Source organism: Filicampus tigris, chromosome 1 (genome assembly GCF_054856515.1).
Source record: "Filicampus tigris isolate MCC_2025a chromosome 1, RoL_Ftig_1.0, whole genome shotgun sequence".
Classification (NCBI taxonomy): Eukaryota; Metazoa; Chordata; class Actinopteri; order Syngnathiformes; family Syngnathidae; genus Filicampus; species Filicampus tigris.
Window position 1 is genome coordinate 38,027,266 of NC_141217.1, and position 20,093 is coordinate 38,047,358.

The 20,093-nt window shown below is 43.7% G+C and overlaps 1 protein-coding gene across 2 annotated transcripts; it reads right to left on the bottom strand.

Annotated features, from left to right (window-relative positions):
• Window position 1: 1 nt before the first annotated feature.
• Window positions 2-15,945, bottom strand: erbb3b (erb-b2 receptor tyrosine kinase 3b). Of its 2 annotated transcripts, XM_086045300.1 has the most exons (29): window positions 15,769-15,945; window positions 13,787-13,941; window positions 13,439-13,625; window positions 12,629-12,754; window positions 12,475-12,537; window positions 12,176-12,294; window positions 10,827-10,968; window positions 10,615-10,728; window positions 10,413-10,530; window positions 10,236-10,309; window positions 10,081-10,171; window positions 8,748-8,950; window positions 8,532-8,664; window positions 7,478-7,571; window positions 6,425-6,582; window positions 6,279-6,335; window positions 5,261-5,402; window positions 5,055-5,174; window positions 4,873-4,971; window positions 4,592-4,777; window positions 4,367-4,522; window positions 4,212-4,287; window positions 3,056-3,202; window positions 2,892-2,989; window positions 2,637-2,813; window positions 2,461-2,562; window positions 1,681-1,730; window positions 1,418-1,608; window positions 2-1,334 (listed from the first exon to the last, which is right to left on the bottom strand). In XM_086045300.1, the coding sequence occupies exons 1-29, from the start codon at window positions 15,845-15,847 to the stop codon at window positions 559-561; spliced, it is 4,233 nt and encodes a 1,410-aa protein (XP_085901426.1). In that variant the 5' UTR covers window positions 15,848-15,945; the 3' UTR covers window positions 2-558. The 2 variants fall into 2 exon arrangements, with proteins under 2 accessions (XP_085901426.1, XP_085901421.1); XM_086045295.1 differs by having other exon boundaries at window positions 1,418-1,730.
• Between the last annotated feature and the right edge of the window lie 4,148 nt (window positions 15,946-20,093).

Sequence of the window (20,093 nt, forward strand, 5' to 3'; positions counted from 1 at the left end):
AGTGAAGCATGCAGTTGACTTCAGAAGCTCTTATCAGGACAAAGCTCAGTCTGAATGTAACATTTGAGGTTATTGCTAAGTTTCCACATGATTTGTGTTAACCACTTCTCTCAGATGCAATGATTAGACATTTGAATGTCAATTGGTACTGTTCTTTAACAATTTAAATGAAATTAGGATTTTGTAAAGAAATCAATGGGCTGATCATTTCTGGAAGCCAATATTTGGGTTTCATTTGACAAACGTGATAAAACAGTGTAAAAAAAAAGTGTAAAACAGTGTAAAAAAAAAGCAGTCTTTGTACAGCAATCAGTGAAACAAAAAAATGACGGCAATCATCCATCTATGTAATCATTCAAGGTACAACAATGCCAATATACACAAATGCTGTTTGTTAGCTCATCTCTGCAAAATCAATATTCTGTTCATGCTCGATTTGATCTTGATCGTCTTACGCAGCGTCACAGAGTGAAACGAGACTTGACTTTGATTCCATTTGTTGACGCTCCGACAGAAAGCATCACACTCAAGTGCAGCATTTGAGGCCAGTCCACATGATTAGGTACGCACAGCATCTGGCTTGAGGAACAGTCTGCTGTGCCAGTAGTCGGGGTTGTCAAACGATGACCTGCCGCCAGGCTCGCCCGTGCCCGCGCACACCTTGATGTATCCCCCGATGCCCGCGCACCTGCCGCTGCCCACCTGCCCCTTCACCGGCAGCTTCTGCTCCCACCCACTGGCTGTGCCTTCAAATGCGGCCATATCCTCGTATTGGCCCTCTCCCTCATTTGTGAGCACATCTGGCTGCTGCCAGCTACTGACACTCCCCGGAAGTGTTTGTTGTTTGTTTGTGTGATTGCACTCCCGCGCATCTCCTAATTGAGCCCCCTCTTCCTCGCATGTTTCATCCGGCTCCGCTGTAGATGTTTCATGTCTCCCCTGCGGAGGCGCCTCTTCCTCTGTGGAGTCCGAGCGGCGAATGTCCATGTACTCGTACCTGCCTTTGCCCCGAGGTGCCTGCGCGCGCTCCTCCACCGCTTGGATCTGCTTGTCCGTACTGAACTGATGTTTCTCCGCGGAGTCTGCCAAATGCTCCCCGCGGCCGTCGTTTACCCGCTGACCCTCTGTGGCTGGGACCAGCGTGGAGGTGTCCTCGTGGGCAGGCGAAAGAGTGACAGCAGTCGGAGAAGGTGGCGTTTCATGAGCCAGCGACGGGGTATCACCCTGCAAGTCGTCTTTTGTCGAGCAAAGTCCAGTTTCACATTTGTGGCTCATCACCTCATACTCCAGGGCCAAATTTTTCACCTTGCTTAATCGCGGGGTGACTTTTGCAGCTGTGAGGCATGACAAAAGCAAAGGGAGTACGTCGCATTTTTGCCAATCAAATCACGTGCGTCCTTCGGATTTTGTATCTTACCTCTTTCTGGTGTGCTGGGTGATCCAGGAAGGACATAACCGTAGCGGTCGGCCTCCTCCTCCCCCTCCTCGTCTTTGTCCTTCTCGCCGGGTGTCCACGCCTTGTATGAAGATGGACTTGATGCCGTGGAGAGCTTTCTGTGTCTGCTGCCGGGTACACGAGGGGCAGCCCTTTCAGAGCCAAGCCGGGACCTGTGAGGAGCGCCAGTCCTGAAGCCTTCGTCACGCCACTCTGCCTCCCTGCCACTCCCTTTGACCTCTGACCTTTCCGGCAGCGTTCGCACCGAGCTTCGGCGGGACCTTTGGAAGCGCAACTTTAAAAGAAAGGAGAGGTCGATGTAAGTCTTAGAAGGTAAAACGAAAGTGTCCGCACATTCTCAGGATTCAGTAGTAGAAGAAAAAAGTTGAGCGCTACACTGTCAATACTATAGGTGTCAGTAAAGTCACAATTTCACATGATTACAAACAGTTAAAGAAAAATCCTTAATAATAAATAGACCTGGGTCCACTATCCAGTTTGGCAACAAATGATCATGGCTTCTTTCTCCCATGGAAAACTCATTGGCTGGTGTCAAGGGAAAATGTTTGACAGTTTGTAAAAGTAATTAAGTAAATAAGATTCATTAAAAAAAAAAAACAAAGAAATGTCTGTGAGAAAGGAACAAGGTCTCCTTTCTTGTAGTCACACTAAAAGAAAAATGATCTGAGATTATAATTCACATAAACTACACATACGTGCAAAGGTAAATACTGTATAGTTTTTTAACGTGACCCATAAACATTTTAAACGAAAAGCATACATCTCCCTCTGACAAAAATCATAAATGAAACCTTCCAAAATACAGAGATACATATTTTCACATTTTTGATTAGATAAAATGGCATTTTTTTTCTGTAAAGCACAAACATGACACACCGTTATTTGAATACATTAGCCCAGATCATTTTCATTATTAATCAACAAAATACACAACACGGGAATGTTTCTTCATGTGTGTTTTTCCCCACATTATTGACTGCATGATGTTTAATCAAAATGCTTACCAAATTCTCGTGCGTATGCACGCAGCCAACCTGACGGACACTTTCCACCGGACTCGGAGTCATCGGCAGGTATCCGACGGGTCCGACATGAGAGGCGCCGCTCTGCAATTGAATGAGGAAAGTGCTTAGTTACCCGGCGATGACAAAGGCCCCGCCGATGAAACGCACTCACTTACCCTGTAGGAATTCATCCTTGAACGAGCGACACTCCATGAGGGCGAATGTTGCAGAGGGGGCGTGGCCAAACCTTCCTCCAGGGCGTCTTCATCTTCGTCCACCAAATCTGGGTCAAGCAGCCCTCGCTCAGAATCTCTGCGACGGGCGTCCCGCGAGGTCGTGTCCTCTCCTTCCAGCTGCAGAATCAAACCAAGTGGAAATTTGAGGCTTTGGTCGATTCAAAGTGTGTGTCAATCCAACGATGAGCGCCTCACCTTGATGACGAGGTATCTGGGTGGGTCTCTTGCCATGCGTGTGAAGTCGCTTGCCAGCTCTTTGAAGGTGGGCCTTATGTTTTCATCAATCATCCAACCTGGACAGGAAACGGCTCGCTTTCACATCCTGCACGCATGATCGTATGCGCTTGAGTGGCACTCACATTTGACCATCACCATGTAGACGTCGATAGTGCAGATGCGAGGTTGTGACAGACGTTCGCCCTTCTCCAGCAGACACGGCACTTCCTGGGCCTGTGCCCACCCGTAGGGCTCGGCCCCAAAAGACATCATCTCCCACACTGTCACTCCTGCGCCATAAAGAACAAGAGAGACATTTTTGTTTGTTTTTGGAGAAAATCACATCTGCTGATGAGGGTGGTGAGCAACATTAAATGAAAATAAAATATGTCCGCTGATAATAAATATGTCTTGTAAATTTGGCACCCCACAGAGAAGAGTATTGTGAACAACACTGCCAAAATTGAATGGTAAAAATATGAATCAGCAAACATAAAATGAGGCTTCACAATCGTGAAAAATCGAGCCATTCTCGTCACTCTCAGGGGGTGTGTCCGCTGAATGGGCTGAAACCCCGCCCCACTCATCTGTCAATCAAAAAACACTGCTTCAACCTGAAAAATTAGCCTCGCATAGTGTCATCTAGCGTCTTTCTTATGCCTACACATAACCACATGCTTAAGCCCAAAAAATATACCTGCTTTAAAAGCCTCTAGTGACTGGAATATAGCTCACCAGGTCGGCGCGATGACAACAAGGCGCTCTAAAGCATCCACGCTGGCCTGAATCCCTGGTCCACACACTAACTGTCAAGTCAGACTAAAAAAAAAAAAAAAAAAAAAAAAAAAAAAAAAAAAAATCTCCCTTCACTCTTCCAGCAGTCCCTGCATGATATGCGTCCACTCATGGTTGACAACGGGGCGCTCTAACGCTGACAGTGTCAGCAAACTATCTGAAGAGAAGATGCATTATTATGGTGTGGGCATAGCTAGGCAGCTACTGTAAGTGCATATCACAATTGCGCCGTCTAATCGAACAAATGTTGCGATGCAAACAAACGCCCTCAATTTCTTATACAGTGGTGGGGGGGCACAATTTTAGCCACACCCTCGAATCAGAAAAACTGAATCGTGGGAAAACAGCTTAAAATGGAAACTAACCCAAACACATTTTTTTTTCAAGAATATGTTCCCAGTAGGCCCACTAGTCGGAATTTGGCATTCTGATTAATTTTGCGTTTGTGGAATATGAGTTAAGCAGCAAAATCCCCCCCGTTTTTAACCATCTCAAGGGGCTCACCAAAACTCCACACGTCACTTTGATGAGTATATCTTCTGAACAAGATGCTTTCCAGAGCCATCCATTTGATCGGAGTCTGCGGCAAGGACACAATAGCAGACGGTGTGATGCCGTTACCAGACGACAAAATCGGGCGACGAGAAACGGACAACCACCTTAGTGTTGGTGTAGATGAATTTCTTGTCGTCAGGGAAAAGGAGATCTGCTACGGCGTAGTCCGAGATCTGGACCTGGTAGTTGTTCTTCAATAGGATGTTGCGTGCCGCCAGGTTCCTGTGCACCACGCAGTGCTCCTCCAGGTAGTACATACCCTGACCCCAAAACATGTCACCACCGTGCACTCCGGCCCGCTACATTGAGTGGACTTAATGTGAGCTTACTTTGGCAATTTGCACACACCAGTTGAGCAGGCGCTGGGGGCCCAGGCTGTTCTTGTGCTGCCTGACGTGCTCCAGTAAGGAGCCCAATGAACTGAGCTGGGTGACCAGCTGCAGACCGGACCCCGGACAGATGCCCAAAAGTCTCACGATGTAGGGATGGTCCAGGCTGCCCATGGACAGCATGTGCTGTGGAGTGCATGGAGACAGCACACGTTGGACTGCGACAGTCGATCGTCAATTTGTCAGCAACGCCAAAACGGGTCCTGACATGTGATTCTCACATCCGTTATCTCGGTGAAGGTCTGGCGGCCGGCGCTGTCCTGGATGGTCTTGATGGCCACCGGGATTTTCACCGTCTCTCCATCTGGAGTCCAAAACCCCTTCAAAACAGAAACACGCAGCTGTATTAATACACTCTGCATCCATCACCTGTTACTCCAAAGGACAAGCGGATGATGGGTACCCTGTGCACTGTGCCAAAGACACCAGAACCGAGCACTTTGAGCTTTTTTAGCTCCGACGGCTTCAGGATGTGGGCGTGAACTTTGGTTCCTTTCTCCCCGGGTCCCAGCGGCTCAAAACTCTGCCAAAGACACAGGAGTAATCCTCGCGTGAGTGTATATTTATGGAGGCCAAGGCACCTAATGGGACCTCGTGGGACTGACTCACCTCTCCACTCTCAAGGTACCTCCTCATGGCTCTCTTGCGGCGGATGGCCAGGCCTCGGTGGTACAGCACGCCCAAGAAAAACAACACCAGGCAGAATATCAAGCCAGCTGGCACACCTAAGGCGATGCCTGTGATCTGGCCACTTCAGAGCGAAGGAGAGGGTGAGATGATAGGGTGGGGACACGGGGCAAAAAGGTCAGAAATAGCGCAGAGGAAAGTTGGATCGTGATGCCATGGTTTGGTTCATGTGGCAGTAGCGACAAGGAGACCAGATACGATCAAACGCATGTCCGTCACGCAGCTGCAGAAAAGTTACACAAAACTCAAAGAGTAGCTCACATTATGTACGCTTTGACAGGGGGGAAAAAATGTTTAATTTACTCAATTTTATTTCATCAGGTGGTTGCACAAACTAAAATCATCTGAGATCCAGATACATTTTTTTAAAGTAGATGTATACGTGTCTACTTAAATTAATGACATTATATACAAACATGGTCTACTTAAAAATGTACAGGATCTGGATTCAGATTATTTTATTTTGTGCAACCGCTTGACGAATTAGAATTGAGTCAATTCAATGCAGCATTTTCTTCAGTGGATTTTGACTTCATCAAGTCTAATGTGATTACGTTTTGGTTACCTCTTTTGGGTAGTCAGAATATTAGACACAACCCTCACTATGATCTTCCTCCCATGCGGGACAACCTTTCTTGACTTTTGATACATTTTCAGTATTGGATCTTTATTCAAAGTCACCATCTGTCATTTTGCAATGAAAAGGAAATGCACAGTACACTGAAAAAAAAATGGTGTGTTGAATTTGCTCTATTTTGTGTCATCAAGTGGTTGCACAAAATAAAATCATTTGAGATCCAGATACATTTTTTAAGTAGATGTCTAGTCTACTTTGTATCCGGACCCAGATGATTTTATTTCATGCAATTATGTGACGAAATGAAATAAATTCAACCAAAAACTTTTTTCAGTGTAGCTCCATGCAAGGGGAGAAACCCACCTGCTAGCAGCCAGTCTCACAATCTCCAAGCAATCATTCAGTCCAGGGCCTGAGCATCTGGAATAGTCATGCATGCATTTAGTTTGGGAGGTGCTCATGATATATGAACAAAAAAAAATAAATAACCTCAGCGTGTCCAGTCTCACCCTTGGGTGCAATTGTGGTGACACGGTTCACAGTGACCTTCCTTGTTGGGATACTTAAAGATGAGCCCCCTCTGGCCATCGTTGACCCCAGCGGGGCAAGACGACATGCAGTGTGGACCGTCCCGAAGGTTGGCGCATGCCGCACATTCATGTGCACCCTAAAAGAAAGAGAGGTGGCAAAAGGGACAAAAATGATGGGAACCCAGTGAAATTAAGTGGCTGCGTATACTCTATGTGTGAGGAAATTCCCACACTAAAAAAAATGATGGTTGAATTGACTCAATTTTATTTTGTCAAGTGGTTGCACAAAATAAAATCGTCTGTATCCGGACACATTTTCAAAGTCAACGTATGGTCTGCTTAAAAAATCGATATGGATTCAAATGATTTTATTTCGAGCAAACACTTGATGATGCAAAATATTTTTTTTTCAGTGCATAGGCGTGGTTTGCAAAATGCAAACACAGATTTGTATCATGTTTGATAACTAGAATTCGATTTGCAACTTGGAGTTCAATCCATCAATCCAGCAAAGATGAAAAGTATGGTGAACCAGAAAAGGAACCTCCTAAAACACATGAGGGAAGTTTCTGGTTGTTCATATGATTATCAATGAATTAATAAGAGCCTAATTGAAGTTTTCCCTTACTGAGAATGGGCCACATGGCACAACACTTACTGATTTGAGAGATACCTTTGAAACGCCAATAGGTGTTACACTACCCTTTGCAAACACGTCTGTGCCCCTTCTTAAAAGAAGCAATTTGACTTTATTTGACATTTATATTACTGCGGTTATTACTTTACAATATTATAACAGTTAATGATATCTTTAAAAAAATGGCCTATGCATTTTATGAAGGCGAGTTTGTTCCTTGAGCCTGTAACAAAATAATACTTCATATTTAGCATTAGCAAAATGCATGGTTTTAAAATGAGATCAATGTGGAAGTCAGCCAGTGTGACAGAACAGATGAGAGGTTCCTCTGCATGGAATCTAGCTTTTCAGCTGAAGGTTTGCCGCCATGATGGATATCCAGCAAAAGCGCCTACCGGCCCTGTGCAGCTGGCCTTCCCATGCAGATGTTTACACTCGGAGTGACACGCAACACATTCTCCGTCAGCCCTCGCAAATTCCCTTGAAGATCTGAAAAAGTCCAAATTAGGCAGGTAGGTTCATTAACGACATTACCCGGCAAACACTAATCACAAAAGGTTTGTTGTGATAGTTTGGGGAGAAAGTTCAGGCTGACCCTAAAATGCATTCTAAACTTTATAGGTAGACTTCATAAGCAAATGTTTAACAGTTCAACGTTTCAATAGTTATTGCACAACATGCACTTCTCTAACTACAATAAAAAAGGTTTTGGTTGAATTTAGTCAATTATATTTCGACAGGTGGTTGCACAAAACAAAATCATCTGGAACCAGATACATTTTTTAAGTAAATGTATAGTCTACTTAAAAAAAAATGTATCTGGCTTCAAATGATTATATTTTGTGCCACCACTTGAAAAAATAAAGTTGAGTAAGCAATGCACAACATTTTTTCAGTGTACAGTGAAAAAAGTTTTGGTTGAATTTACTCAATTATATTTTGACAGGTGCTTGCACAAAAAAAATCATCTGGATCCAGATACATTTTTTTTACATATATTTTAGTAGATGTAGAGTTTACTCAAAGTAGACTACACTGAGAACAATGTAATACTGTATTGAGTGTACTCAATTTTATTTCATCAAGTGGTTGCACGAAATATAATCATCTGAATCTAGATAGATTTCTTAAGTATTTATCTATACATCTCCTTAAAAATGTATCTGGATCCAGGTGATTTTATTTTGTGCAACCACTTGACAAAATAAAATTGAGTAAATTCAACACCATTTTTTTTCAGTGTAGGAGCTGAATGCCAAAATTCACTACAGGCACAAAAACTAGATGAAACATTAAAGCGTGGAAAAGTGCACAGAAGAAATGTTCAGAGAAGATCAAATTAGCTTCACATTACAAGGTTATTATGCATTTTATGTTCATTATGAAATTTCTCCCGAAAGCCAATATCCCAAACCTTTTTGGGAGTGGTGTATACATGTATGTACTGACCCAGCAACAAAATGACAGCTGTCCACACATGTGCCATTTCGGCTGTAGTTCCTACAGGAGAGACACTTGTCCGGGCCCGGGCCCCAGCACCCGGAGCTTGAACACAGCGCGTCACACACATGGCCCTCAGCAACTGTAACGACAAAGAATGCCAAAACATTTTGTTCCCCAATGATCGAAGAAGACAAACACAGCCACGCAGCCGACTTCACTCACCGCATTCTGCCAGTGGCCTATTGCTGCCGATGCTGTTGACTCGGAGTCGGCGCCCCGTGAACAGCTTGGCCCAGTTCACCGTGTGGTGGTAGCACAGCTTGGCGTTCTGGCTGATGTACACGCTGCCGTCGCTGATCTCTCGCAGGGAGCGCAGACCCAGCGAGGTGAGGGTGGAGATGCGCATCACCATCAGGGAAAAGCGCCTGGTTGGAGGAAATATTTTGAATTCATCAAATGTTGTGTGACTGTTTTGTGGATACTGACAAGAATTTTGAAGGGCATAATGGCAAAAATATCAGCTACATCATATGAAGTAGACTGTTTTCGGTTTTCTTACTGCACTAACATACAGTGGTGTGGTGCACTGATGATCGTGATGATCATTTCAACATGGTTGGGGCAACAGTTATTTATTAATGTTCATTTGCATGCAGTATATTTATTTAGATCCATTCCTCCTTTCCACCCTTTCGCAAAGATTTTAGAAATGTTCTATTCACGACATAATTCATTGTAAATCAACCCAAACATTTTTTTCAAGATTATGTTCTATGCAGGCCCCCTAGTTGAAACAAGGCATTCTGATAAATATTGCGTTTTTGGAATAAGAGTTAATCCACCCGTTTTTAGCCATCTGTGGGGGCGGCCATTTTGTCACTTCTGTCGATGGATAATGACATCACAGTTGCTCAGGGCTCAGGTAACGTCCAATCACGGCTGACCAGTTTTCTGAAGCTGAGCCATGATTGGTCGTGACCTGAACCCTGAGCAACTGTGATGTCATTTTGACATTCCACAAACACAATATTTATCAGAATGCCGTGTTTCAACTAGTGCGCCTGCATAGAACATATTATTGAAAAAAAAATGTTTGGGTTGATTTAGGCAGCAAGATCCACCCATTTTTAGCCACCCCGGCGGATGGCCATTTTGTCACTTCTGTCGACTGAAAATGTCATCACAACTACCCAGGGCTCAGGTAACGAACCAATCACGGCTCACCAGTTTTCTGAAGCTGAGCTGTGTGTGATTGGTTGGGAGCTAAGACCTTAGGGTGTGTGACGTCATTTTCAGTCGACAGAAGTGACAAAATGGCCGCCCTAAGAGATGGCTAACAACGGGTGCATTTTGTTGCTTAACTCATATTCCTCAAACACAATATTAATCAGAATGCTGTGTTACAACTAGTTGGCCTGCATAGAACATATTGTAGAAAAAATATATGTTTGGGTTGACTTCCACAACCAGTTGTGCTTTTCCTGACCACAAATGATGTCATGTGTCACGCACACATAGAAACACCCTGTGACATAAAAATGTCAACAGCACTTACTTGTAAAGTGACCTCCCTTGAATGGTGGTGAGACTCGAAAAAACGGACAAATCACTGAGCTCTTTTGGCCACGACTGGATGTTTAGGATATCTGCAAATTCAACACAGACGCCCGTTGTAACCACATCACAGGTGGTTTTGTTTACGCAGTGTACCTGTTATCTCTCGAACGGTGCGGAACACTTCCAGCTTCTTAGCATCCAGAGGTGGGATCTTCTTGAAGTCGTCTCTGAGGAGGCCAAATAGAAACACTAAAAGAGCCACCATCTTGTTTTTCTTTGATAACCTGACACAGTACTTGCATCGCGGCCGCGAAACACATCGGGACGTACCCGAGGATGCCTGTGACCAAGAAATGAAGACTTCCTTGGATTTTGGTGCAGTTGATGAAGCTGTCTATGTTACTGGAGTCCACAGTCTGCCGGTGTTCGGCACCTGTGCCTTCACATACTGTCAGGAGGCAGGAAAACACCATGACAAGATCACCACGTTTTCTTGCCCACCAGGCAATTGGAGTATTTGTCAGAGTCGAACCTTTAGGGCAGAGTCCAGTGCAGGGCTCGCAACGTCTGTGTCCAGATCGCTCCACCTCCATCTTGTCTGGAGGACAGACGCTCACACAGGAGCTCCCGTCCACCACAAAATGAACTACAAGTGGCAGTGGTTGACATGAAAAGGGCACAATCAAAGTCGGACCAAATAATGATTGGTTATGATGTTAATTGCGTATATCACAGCGCACTCACTGGGGCACTGAGAGACACAAATGGATCCATATTGATATTTGGCATTGGGGTTGGTCTCCATCTGAAAAGTCTGCTTGTTATAGATGAGAGCTTGTGGACACTGAGGCACGCAGGCTCCAGAGTCGTTGAAATGGCGACATGCCTACGCACACACAAATGGAGAATAGACGCTCACTGGACACGTCATTTACGGCACAATCTAATGATTGAATTTTCAGGTATGCTTAACACTGACATGAGAATATTTTTTATTTTTGTTGTGGTGTAGAAAAGAGGTATTTCTAACATACATAGCTACATGAGAGGGTCTAAATACACCTACAACATATTTGTAAACAATAGGCGCCAAGGTACTTCTGGGTGGCAGAAAGTGATGGCCTTCCACAGAAGAGGACCCGGAATGATGACCAAACCTGTTTTGTTTGGGTTTTAGATATATGGTTCAAGTATTTTTCAATTCCCTTAAAAAAAAAGGGAAAAAATGAATAAACAAATCCTGAACAATCCACATGTGAGGAGAATAAATTGAGTAGCTGTTGTAAAAAGTTGACGGCAAGACATATGGGACAAAAAGAGAACTAAACTTCCATCATCACATTTGTGGCAGAAATGTTCTCACATGTACAGGATGTCAACAACGGTTGGTTGGATTGTCTCTGAGTAATGTAGCAAAACATAGTGACTAGCATCTAGCCTGTTAGCTTCATCTGTATTTGAATGACCTTAAGTTGTTGACATGTAAATTATGACCACCGTTTCATATCCCATGGAAGCAATTTCTCTGCCATAATGTCTTCTTTTTGGCTGACAATTCAAAAAGTGTTGGGGAAAAAGGCTAAAATAATCATTCAAGGCATTTACTGTTTGCCTTTGTTATGTAAGGACTTGTGGTGCCATCAGTGATCGCTGAGGTTCTTGCCACAATTAAGTCATTTGTAAGCAAACTATCATACTGTACGTCTCATAGTTTGATTTCCTTTAAAGAGGGAAATCAACCCAAACATGTTTTTTTCAAAAATATGTTCCCAGCAGGCTCACTAGTTGAAACACGGCATTCTGATTATCGCCTCTGTAGAATATGAGTTAAGCAGCAAAATCCACCCCTTTTTAGCCATCTCGGGCGGCCGCCATTTTGTCATTTTTGTCCACTGAAAATGACATCACAACTTTGCAAGGCTCAGGTAACGACCAATCACAGCTCGCATGTTTTCTAAAGCTGAGCCGTGATTGGTCGTTGAAAATGACATCGCAACTACTCAGGGTTACCGGAGCCCTGAGCAGTCGTGGTGTCATTTTCAGTCAACAGAAGTGACAAATTGGCCGCCCCAGGTAGTGACTTCAACACTTACAAAACAGTCGACATCCAGAGGGCCTGTGCATCCTGCTGCACACTCAATGTGACAGCAGTCCCTGGGGCTGGTCCCAAAACAACGGCCATTACACTGCGGAGCGCACACCGTCTTGGTCACTGAAACAAACAGGAGGGGCAGCCAAAAGTTGACGTGAGCTCAGTAACAGCCGTGTGTTCCGCCTTTTTGTAGGAATGCTATGTATGCCCTTACGAGACGAAGGATGCGGTGGAAATGGAAGGAAACCCGAAAGGTCACCGGCAAGGCTAAAAAGAGAATGGGAGCAATTGTGCACTCACAGATCTGACACTGCTTCTCATTTGGCCCCCAGCAATAATCCCCACAGGATTTGTGGCATGGCCCTGAGACAGCGAGAAGCACAACCATGCACTTAGCGCACAATGCACACCAATAAAACCAGTTCATTTCATTTGTTCAAAGAGCTGTCCAAACCTCTCTGGCCATTGTAGTAGATGTCAATAGGAGCATTGCTGTCCCTGATTATATCTTGCCAGTAGACCCAGGGACTATAACTCAAGTATTTATTGTTAATGATCTGAACTCCTCCCTCCAAAATCTCTGCAAGAAAAGAGCAGACTGGTTAACTCTCAGCATGTTGTCCTGTCATAGTTGTTGCATTCATTTGGCTCTTGTTTTTTTCTCCTTATATGTGTCTATTTAAATTGAAATCTTCTTTTTGCGTTTCTTTTGTTTTTTTTATTCATCCCATTAAACGTGTTCATTGATTTATTTTAAATGAAAATATTTAAAAATAGATACCGTACTATATTTAACATAGGGTAAATAATATAATAATAAAGTAATATTAATAAAATAACGTCACATATAGTCTACTTTTAACATTGTTACTAAATTACTTACAAATGAGATAAATAATAAGCATGTATTATATATTATAAAATGAATGCAGATACAGTATAGAAGAAGGTGAAGAAGGAAGGCGAGTAAGAAATACAGTTACTGAATGACATCAGAGCTACAATGGCGAAACCAAACCTGGTACGACCTCAAACTGACATAGCCTAGCTTGTTCGCAGAGAAAACAAAAGCCAGATGTGTTTTTCATTCTTGTCAACAGCGTTTAATTGGCACATTGTGTGCTTACTAATATGATGGCGCTTGTTAATTGTTTGATACAATCATTGTCCTCACTGGAGTGCATTAAACCTTATTTTAAAACAGCTCTATGTTATATTCGGAGTCTGTGCTTCCTCCTTCACCACGTGCCGTTTCTGTTGTCACCTGTCAGATTGGCGAGGCCGAGCTGGCGCAGGCCATTGGAACCGTCCTTTGGATAGTTGAAGAAAACAGAGAGGGCAAAGCGCCTTTCGTAAAGGCTGCTTCCTCTGATGACCCGCAGTTGCTCCAGGGGAATTTCCCGGAAGTGATTCATGGCGATGAGCACGTAGCCAGTCACCTCACGGATTGTCTGCGTGGGGGTAGAAAAGGCTCGTGAAACAAAACAGCTGAAGACAAGACAGCTTGATTTACAGTAGGCCTGCTGTCTTTTGGGGCATAGTCGGCAGAAAGGAGGCACCCAGGAGAAGAGTGGCAACCATTGTCCTACACCACTCTGCATTGTTTTCGTACCTTAAGAAAAGAGAAGTCCCAGTTGCTCTCAATCTGTGTGACTTCGAGGTTCCCCATGATGATTTCACAGCTGTCGTAGCGCTCCTTGATCAGGTTGTATTGATTCTCCTGTGAGCCTGTGGAGCTCAGTCCATTCTGGGTACCAAGACACACCACTAACACACACCATAGAAAAAAGACACACATGCATGATGCATTACAGGACAAAAATCTAAATCAAAGCAAACAGTGCTGCACATCTGAGCAGTTTGCGGCAGGCAATGCCTTGCAAAAGGTCACTGCGATCTCTCACAGTCAGCCCCAAGTCCCATATTTTCTCCATCTTCAAGCCATGTTTTTATTGACTGAGGTACTGCTGCCTCCATATGTAATCATCCATCCATCCACTTTTCAACTGTTTACCCTGTTCAGGATTGGGCCGGGTGCTGTAGTGCTGATGGGGCAATGTGTGGGAATTCATGAAAATCAGATGCCCAACCACTTCACTGTACCAATGAAAACAGTGTACACTATGACAGTTTTAAATGTATGAAAAAACACACAGAGAGTACAAACACCACACTTTCAACAAAATATGCACACACACCGTTTGGTGTCCCACAAGGTTCAACTTTCGGTCCTTTCCTTTTTTTCCGTTAACTTCTGCCACTGAGTCGCAGCAATATAGCATATCACATGTACGTGGACAACTTGCAACTATATTTCCTCTTTCAGTCCACGTGATCCATACAGAAGATGACCAAGCTTCTTTCGGCCTTCATACTATACTGTACTCAGGTCAGTTGTTTCCTTTTAGGAAATGGAAATGCTACATGCCGTATAGAACACAGCTGCGCATTTTTGTCACAAAGTCAAATCATTCACAGTCTCCTGACTTCGAGCACAATTTACAGTAAGTGTGGGACCCATTGATGAGTGCGGTATTTTGTTGTGAGTGCCGCTGCTGGTTGAAGAATATGCAGAAGAGTAAAACCGTAGTCCATCACTTGGACACACAGAGTAGTCCAGGCCTCAGGCTGACGGAATCGAGGACTCAGGGTCGAGAAGAAAGGGCTTCTCTCATACAAAGTTCTTATTGTGACGAAGCTATAAATGTGGACAGTGTCTCTCTCTGTCTCTCTCAGCGCAGTGACAGTACTTGTGTGTGTGCGCACGGGGCTCCATACAGTATATGTGTGGCTGAGATGACGGGCTGTGCTGCTGAGATCATAGCAAAAGACAAAGGCGCGTGTGTGAGTCGTCTCTTCTGGCAGTGGGGAGGGAAATATCATAAACGGAAGAAGACACACGCAAACAATCTCTTAGCGAGCAGCAATCATGTCTGCGCAAATATAATTGCATCAGTCAAGAAAAAGCAACATCTCCTGTCATCTTGGGAGAGATATTCTAGGTTTGAAAATCCAAGCTAGACAATCTGCTGTGTTTTTTCTATATTAAGTACAGGCGCTTCTCAACAGACAGTATATTGATTGGTTTATTGTCATATAGTCTCTGTCATCATTGATTAAAGTATTATTTATTTATACACTACATGGACGAATGTTTCAAGGGACATGGCTTAAAAAAGCTGCAATAAGTACAGCATGTTTTGATACTGAAATACTGCCTGAAAAGTGTCTTGATGAAGCCTTTCCAATTTGTAGGTGAAACCATTATTCCATGTATGAAAAGCAATCAAATAATAATGTCATCTAGCTGTCACCACTTTGTAAAGTAAAGAAACTATCACTGCTAGATCGCATGTTGTCTGGTTAAAAAGGACGAGTTGCCCTTGGAAATTCTGCACAGGGGGATTTTTTATTGCTTCCATTCATCACTAGCAGTTTATCAAGGGCTGGTCGCATTAGTGCGCTTGATTAACGCTGAGTAATAACAGCACAAAGAAGCTCAGAGGGAGAGCGCAGAAAAGTGCAATGGCATCTAAAGTAAAGAATATGAAAGAAGGTTGTCAGTTTAAAGGGGGAAAAAAACAGCTCACTTACCATCGTGTGTTTGAGTGAATGTTGCTTGTAAACTCCACAGCAATGTCACAGACACTAAAATGACTAGCCACTGGCTCATGTTGATACTGTTTACTAAAGTATCACCATATCACATCAGTCGACGTAAACCTAATGCTTACTTGACTTCAGAGCGTTGACTTCATCATTCGTCTCCTCAGGGGAAGTCCTTCGTGTTAACGGTCGAATGTGTAAAAACACCAGATAAACGCGCCAATTGAGTTGATGAAAACAGCCAACAAGTGTCATTCTATTTTGAGCAGGAACATCCCTCCCAGAAGGGCTGACGTGATTGGCCGGGGCATGGAGTTCTCCACCAATCAGAGGTGGATCCGTCTTTTTATTGTTGTTTCATTTATTGACTCCAAGGACAAACGCGTCACTGAATAAGTAGCATGTGTAAAATGAATGAATACAAAATGATTGTACGTCATAATAACTATCTTTGTGCAATGGGCAAATTGTCAAACGCAGACACAATGAGGTGCATTTGTGGCCTTTTTAGTCAACTTTTCCTGATGGGAAGTGTAATATATATATATATGGACTGCACTTGTATAGCGCCATAAAATAAATCGACTGCAAAGTAAAACCTTTTTGTTTGTATCAGCACATGGCTTTAAAGCGCAGATGTGTCTCACTTGTCCGAGCACTGCCGCGGCGCAGTGAGTGACTCCTCTGTTCCCCCTGTAAAAAGCAGTATTGTCCCCTTGCAGCCTGCAACTTAATCACCTCTTTGATGCGCATGGAGCAGCCGGCCACAATGCTCACATTGTCACATGGTCAAGTCACTCCTCAGCCCCATAACAGGCTTCATTTGTAGTAGCCCAAAGTAGTCGAGATTCCTCAACACAACGTGATTGCACAGTGAGTGAAACGACTCACAGATGCGCCAACCTCTGTCATTTTTGCTTACAAATCGTGAATCATGCTGAGCATCCTCATTGTTGCTGGATTTAAGGTCCCTGTAAAGTGAACATAAATATCTTCTAAATTTCACACACCATAGGAAATAGTGTTTTTATCATTCCCGCCAACTTTAAAGGGGAAGTCCAGAAAAATAACTCTTTACAATATTATGTTCTATGCAGCCCCACTAGTCTAAATACAGCATTGGGATTAACATTGCATTTGTGGAATTTGAGTTAAATCCTTCCTGTCTTTTCACCTAAAATGCTCACGTGGCTAATCTGTTCAAGATTACTCAATCAACAATCAAAAATATGTCAAAAATATGGTTATTTGATGGAAATTTGCAATGTTTGCGGCAGCATATAATGTGGTTATATGGATGTAAGGCTCGGTGTGGACTAACAATTTTATTAGAATATTTTTACAGGACCCCTGTCGACTTAATAGGACCATTATTGATGGATTGACATTGCCTTGGAAATTTTTGGAGGCTGAAATGTTGAGTTCCATATTTTTTGTGGGTCTGACTTAAGTGCTCACTGGGCCTGCAGATATAATTGTATCTTAAAATGTTGGGCATTATTCAAATCTCCAGGAACTCAGCGTTTTAACGGTGCCCGGGCGAGTTTCCAGGTAGTGACGTAAATGTCCCGGTAAATAACTGTCCCACAGGCAGGATGCTGGAATGTTTATCCATCTCAGGGGGCGGTCATTTTGTCTCTTGCTGTCGACTGAAAATCACATTGAAGTTGCTCAGTGCTCAGGTAACGACCAATCAAGGCTTAGCTTCAGATAGCAGGCCTGCTGTGATTGGTTGTTACCTGATCCCTGAGCAGTTGTGATGTCATTTTCAGTCGACAGAAGTGACAAAATGGCAGACCCTGAGATGGCTAAAAACGGGTGGGTTTTACTGCTTAACTCATATTCCACAAACACAATATTAATCAGAACGCCTTGTTTCGACTATTGGAGCCACATGGGGGGGTTGACTTGCCCTTGAAATGACTAAAATAAACTGCAAGCATAACAAAGGAATCTTCTAAATTGGAAAAAAAAAATGTGGGAAATGACATCCCACTGAAACAAATCTAACAACCTTCCTATGCAAACACATCTGAGCCACGAAAATATATCGCCTTAATATGTCCCACAGTGCGACGAGAGGCGATGACCTCCAGCTAGCTTGCGAGCTAACAGGCTTCCTGAGCTCCTCCCAGCCAGCAGACGGGCTGAGAGGAGCTCAATGGTTAATTTCAATAGCGACACAAGATGTTCTGTAAATTGTAGCATCCTGGAAAGATGGGGTGAATATTATTTCTTCAAATAGATAAGTATTACAATTGTACAGAGTTTTACGTCACACAGGAATTCATTAAACTATGTTTATTATCACCCTCAAAAGAATTCCTGAATATTCCGGAAATGGTTGATCTTTGTCATAATCTACAATTAAGGGATGACTGAGTGATGGAAGGAATTGCTCATAATCCATTGCATACCACATCATGTGTCAAACATGGCGGAGGAAGTGTTGGCACGGAATGACCCCGTTGGTGTTTATTGTTGATGTGACTGCTGACAGGAGTAGCAAGATGTCTTGTGAGGAGATCAATCAACTCTGTTCACATTTACACAAATGCTACTTCACTTATGGGATTGGTGGCTAACGACACTGAACACGCTGTGCGAGCAATTGAAGACTTTTTGAAGGCAAAGGTACCTCATATTGGTCAATGGCCTGATCTCTCTGCTTTTCGTTTTTCTTACTGACGAAAATGTGAAGGCAGCAAGACCCGCAAACAAGCAACGGGTGAAAGTGACTGCAGTGAAGGCCCAGCAAAGCAAATTTCTCCGCAATTTGGACAGCTGCCAAATAAATGAAGAGTTCAAATGCAAAAGCAGTCCGTTTTTTGTTGATAAAAAACTGTTTGGGGTTCTTGGTGCCAGGTTTAAACTCATAATTCATATAATTTAGGAGGAAAATCTTTTCAATCTTTCATCAGGGATGGCTACACTGAGGCTAGGCGCTGCAGTATAGCCCTGTGTAGCCCATGCAATGAAGCCCCTCCAGCATTTTATTTGCTATTCTAAAATATATTGATAGATTATTTTCTCAGCCCTCTTATGAATCGGTCAAGCCTCCCTCTAGCCCGGGGCGACAAAAAATGCCGGAGCTGTGTCTGTGTCATTTTTTGACTTGCATTCATGACTTACTTCATAAATTGTTCAATGAATAGTCAGTCGTCTGTCAATGCGAGCATTACTGTCGTGTTCATGTTCTCTTTGTAAAAGAGGTCAAAGTCTCTATTGTCCAGCAGGAGGAGACAGAGTCTGAATGAACCTCAGGATAAAGTTGAAACCCCTTCACTTGCTACAAATCCCTTGGCAGCCACACTAAAATGATAGCAGCCAAAATGTCTGCAAAGCAACACAACCTCATGACGTGCCAAAAATGCAACAAAAACAAAAAAAACACTTTGGTTTTTGAAGGCAATAGAAAGCAAGTCCTCCCTTACAAAATAGCCGTATGCGTAGTTGTCTGGTTGACTCTTGCGACCTTGATGATTTGGTGCACTTTGAGGTGTCATGGTGTCAGCCATGCAGTCTCCCTGGTGGCCCCTTCCAAGGAGAGCTGTGGGGGTGACTGCCGTGGCCTTTTGCGGTTATGTCTCCCTTCAAAGATTGATGAATTGATTGCGGGGCTGCTGCCAGTGTGTCTGTGCCCTGGGCGAAGGCGTCCCGGTTACGGGTGGGAATCCCAGCTATGGCATCTGCCCTGGGGCGGCTATTGTAGCTATCCCGCAGGGGGCCGCAGAGCTGGTGGCCCCGAGAGCAGTTCTGCCTCACATACTGCTGTCACACCCCTGGAGACACACAGTGGTACTCTCCCATGCACGGACCTCTCATGATAGTCGGTGGAGCGGAGCTTCAGGGTGTTGTGCCAAACGCCAGTTCAGTGAAAAGCTCCATATTCACCTCTATGTTTTGGCATACCCCCATTTTGCCTTCATATTTTGCGTAGTTGAACGTTTGATTTCAGCGTGTGCACACTTGTGTTTTTCTTATTCACTATTTGGCATTTCCTACAGTATATGGACAAACGGATGTGGACAACGTTACTCATGGACCTCATGGACATAAAATAATAACCTGCACTGCTAATGCTGCGTTACTGGCCGCTGTGAGAAGTGAAGCCACCAGCGGCCATCTTACGTTGCCACTCACTAAGTCACCTAAAACCCGAATACATAGATTTTTTTTACCGTGGCATTTTCACGTTATGTTCTGTTTCTGCGGTGAAAATGACACAATGTGCGGCGTACGCTTGTACTAGTAAGTAGCCGCGAATGCACATTTCATCGGTAAGAATAAAAGTACAAATGTCTTTTCATTTT

Excerpts from the sequence above, each read along its gene's own strand:
- erbb3b (XM_086045295.1), bottom strand. The coding sequence starts at position 15,847 with ATGAGCCAGTGGCTAGTCATTTTAGTGTCTGTGACATTGCTGTGGAGT. Across the intron at positions 4,523-4,591 it reads GGTGTGTGCAAATTGCCAAA|GGTATGTACTACCTGGAGGA; the intron begins GTAAGCTCACAT and ends TTTTGGGGTCAG. Across the intron at positions 3,203-4,211 it reads AAGTGACGTGTGGAGTTTTG|GAGTGACAGTGTGGGAGATG; the intron begins GTGAGCCCCTTG and ends TTTATGGCGCAG.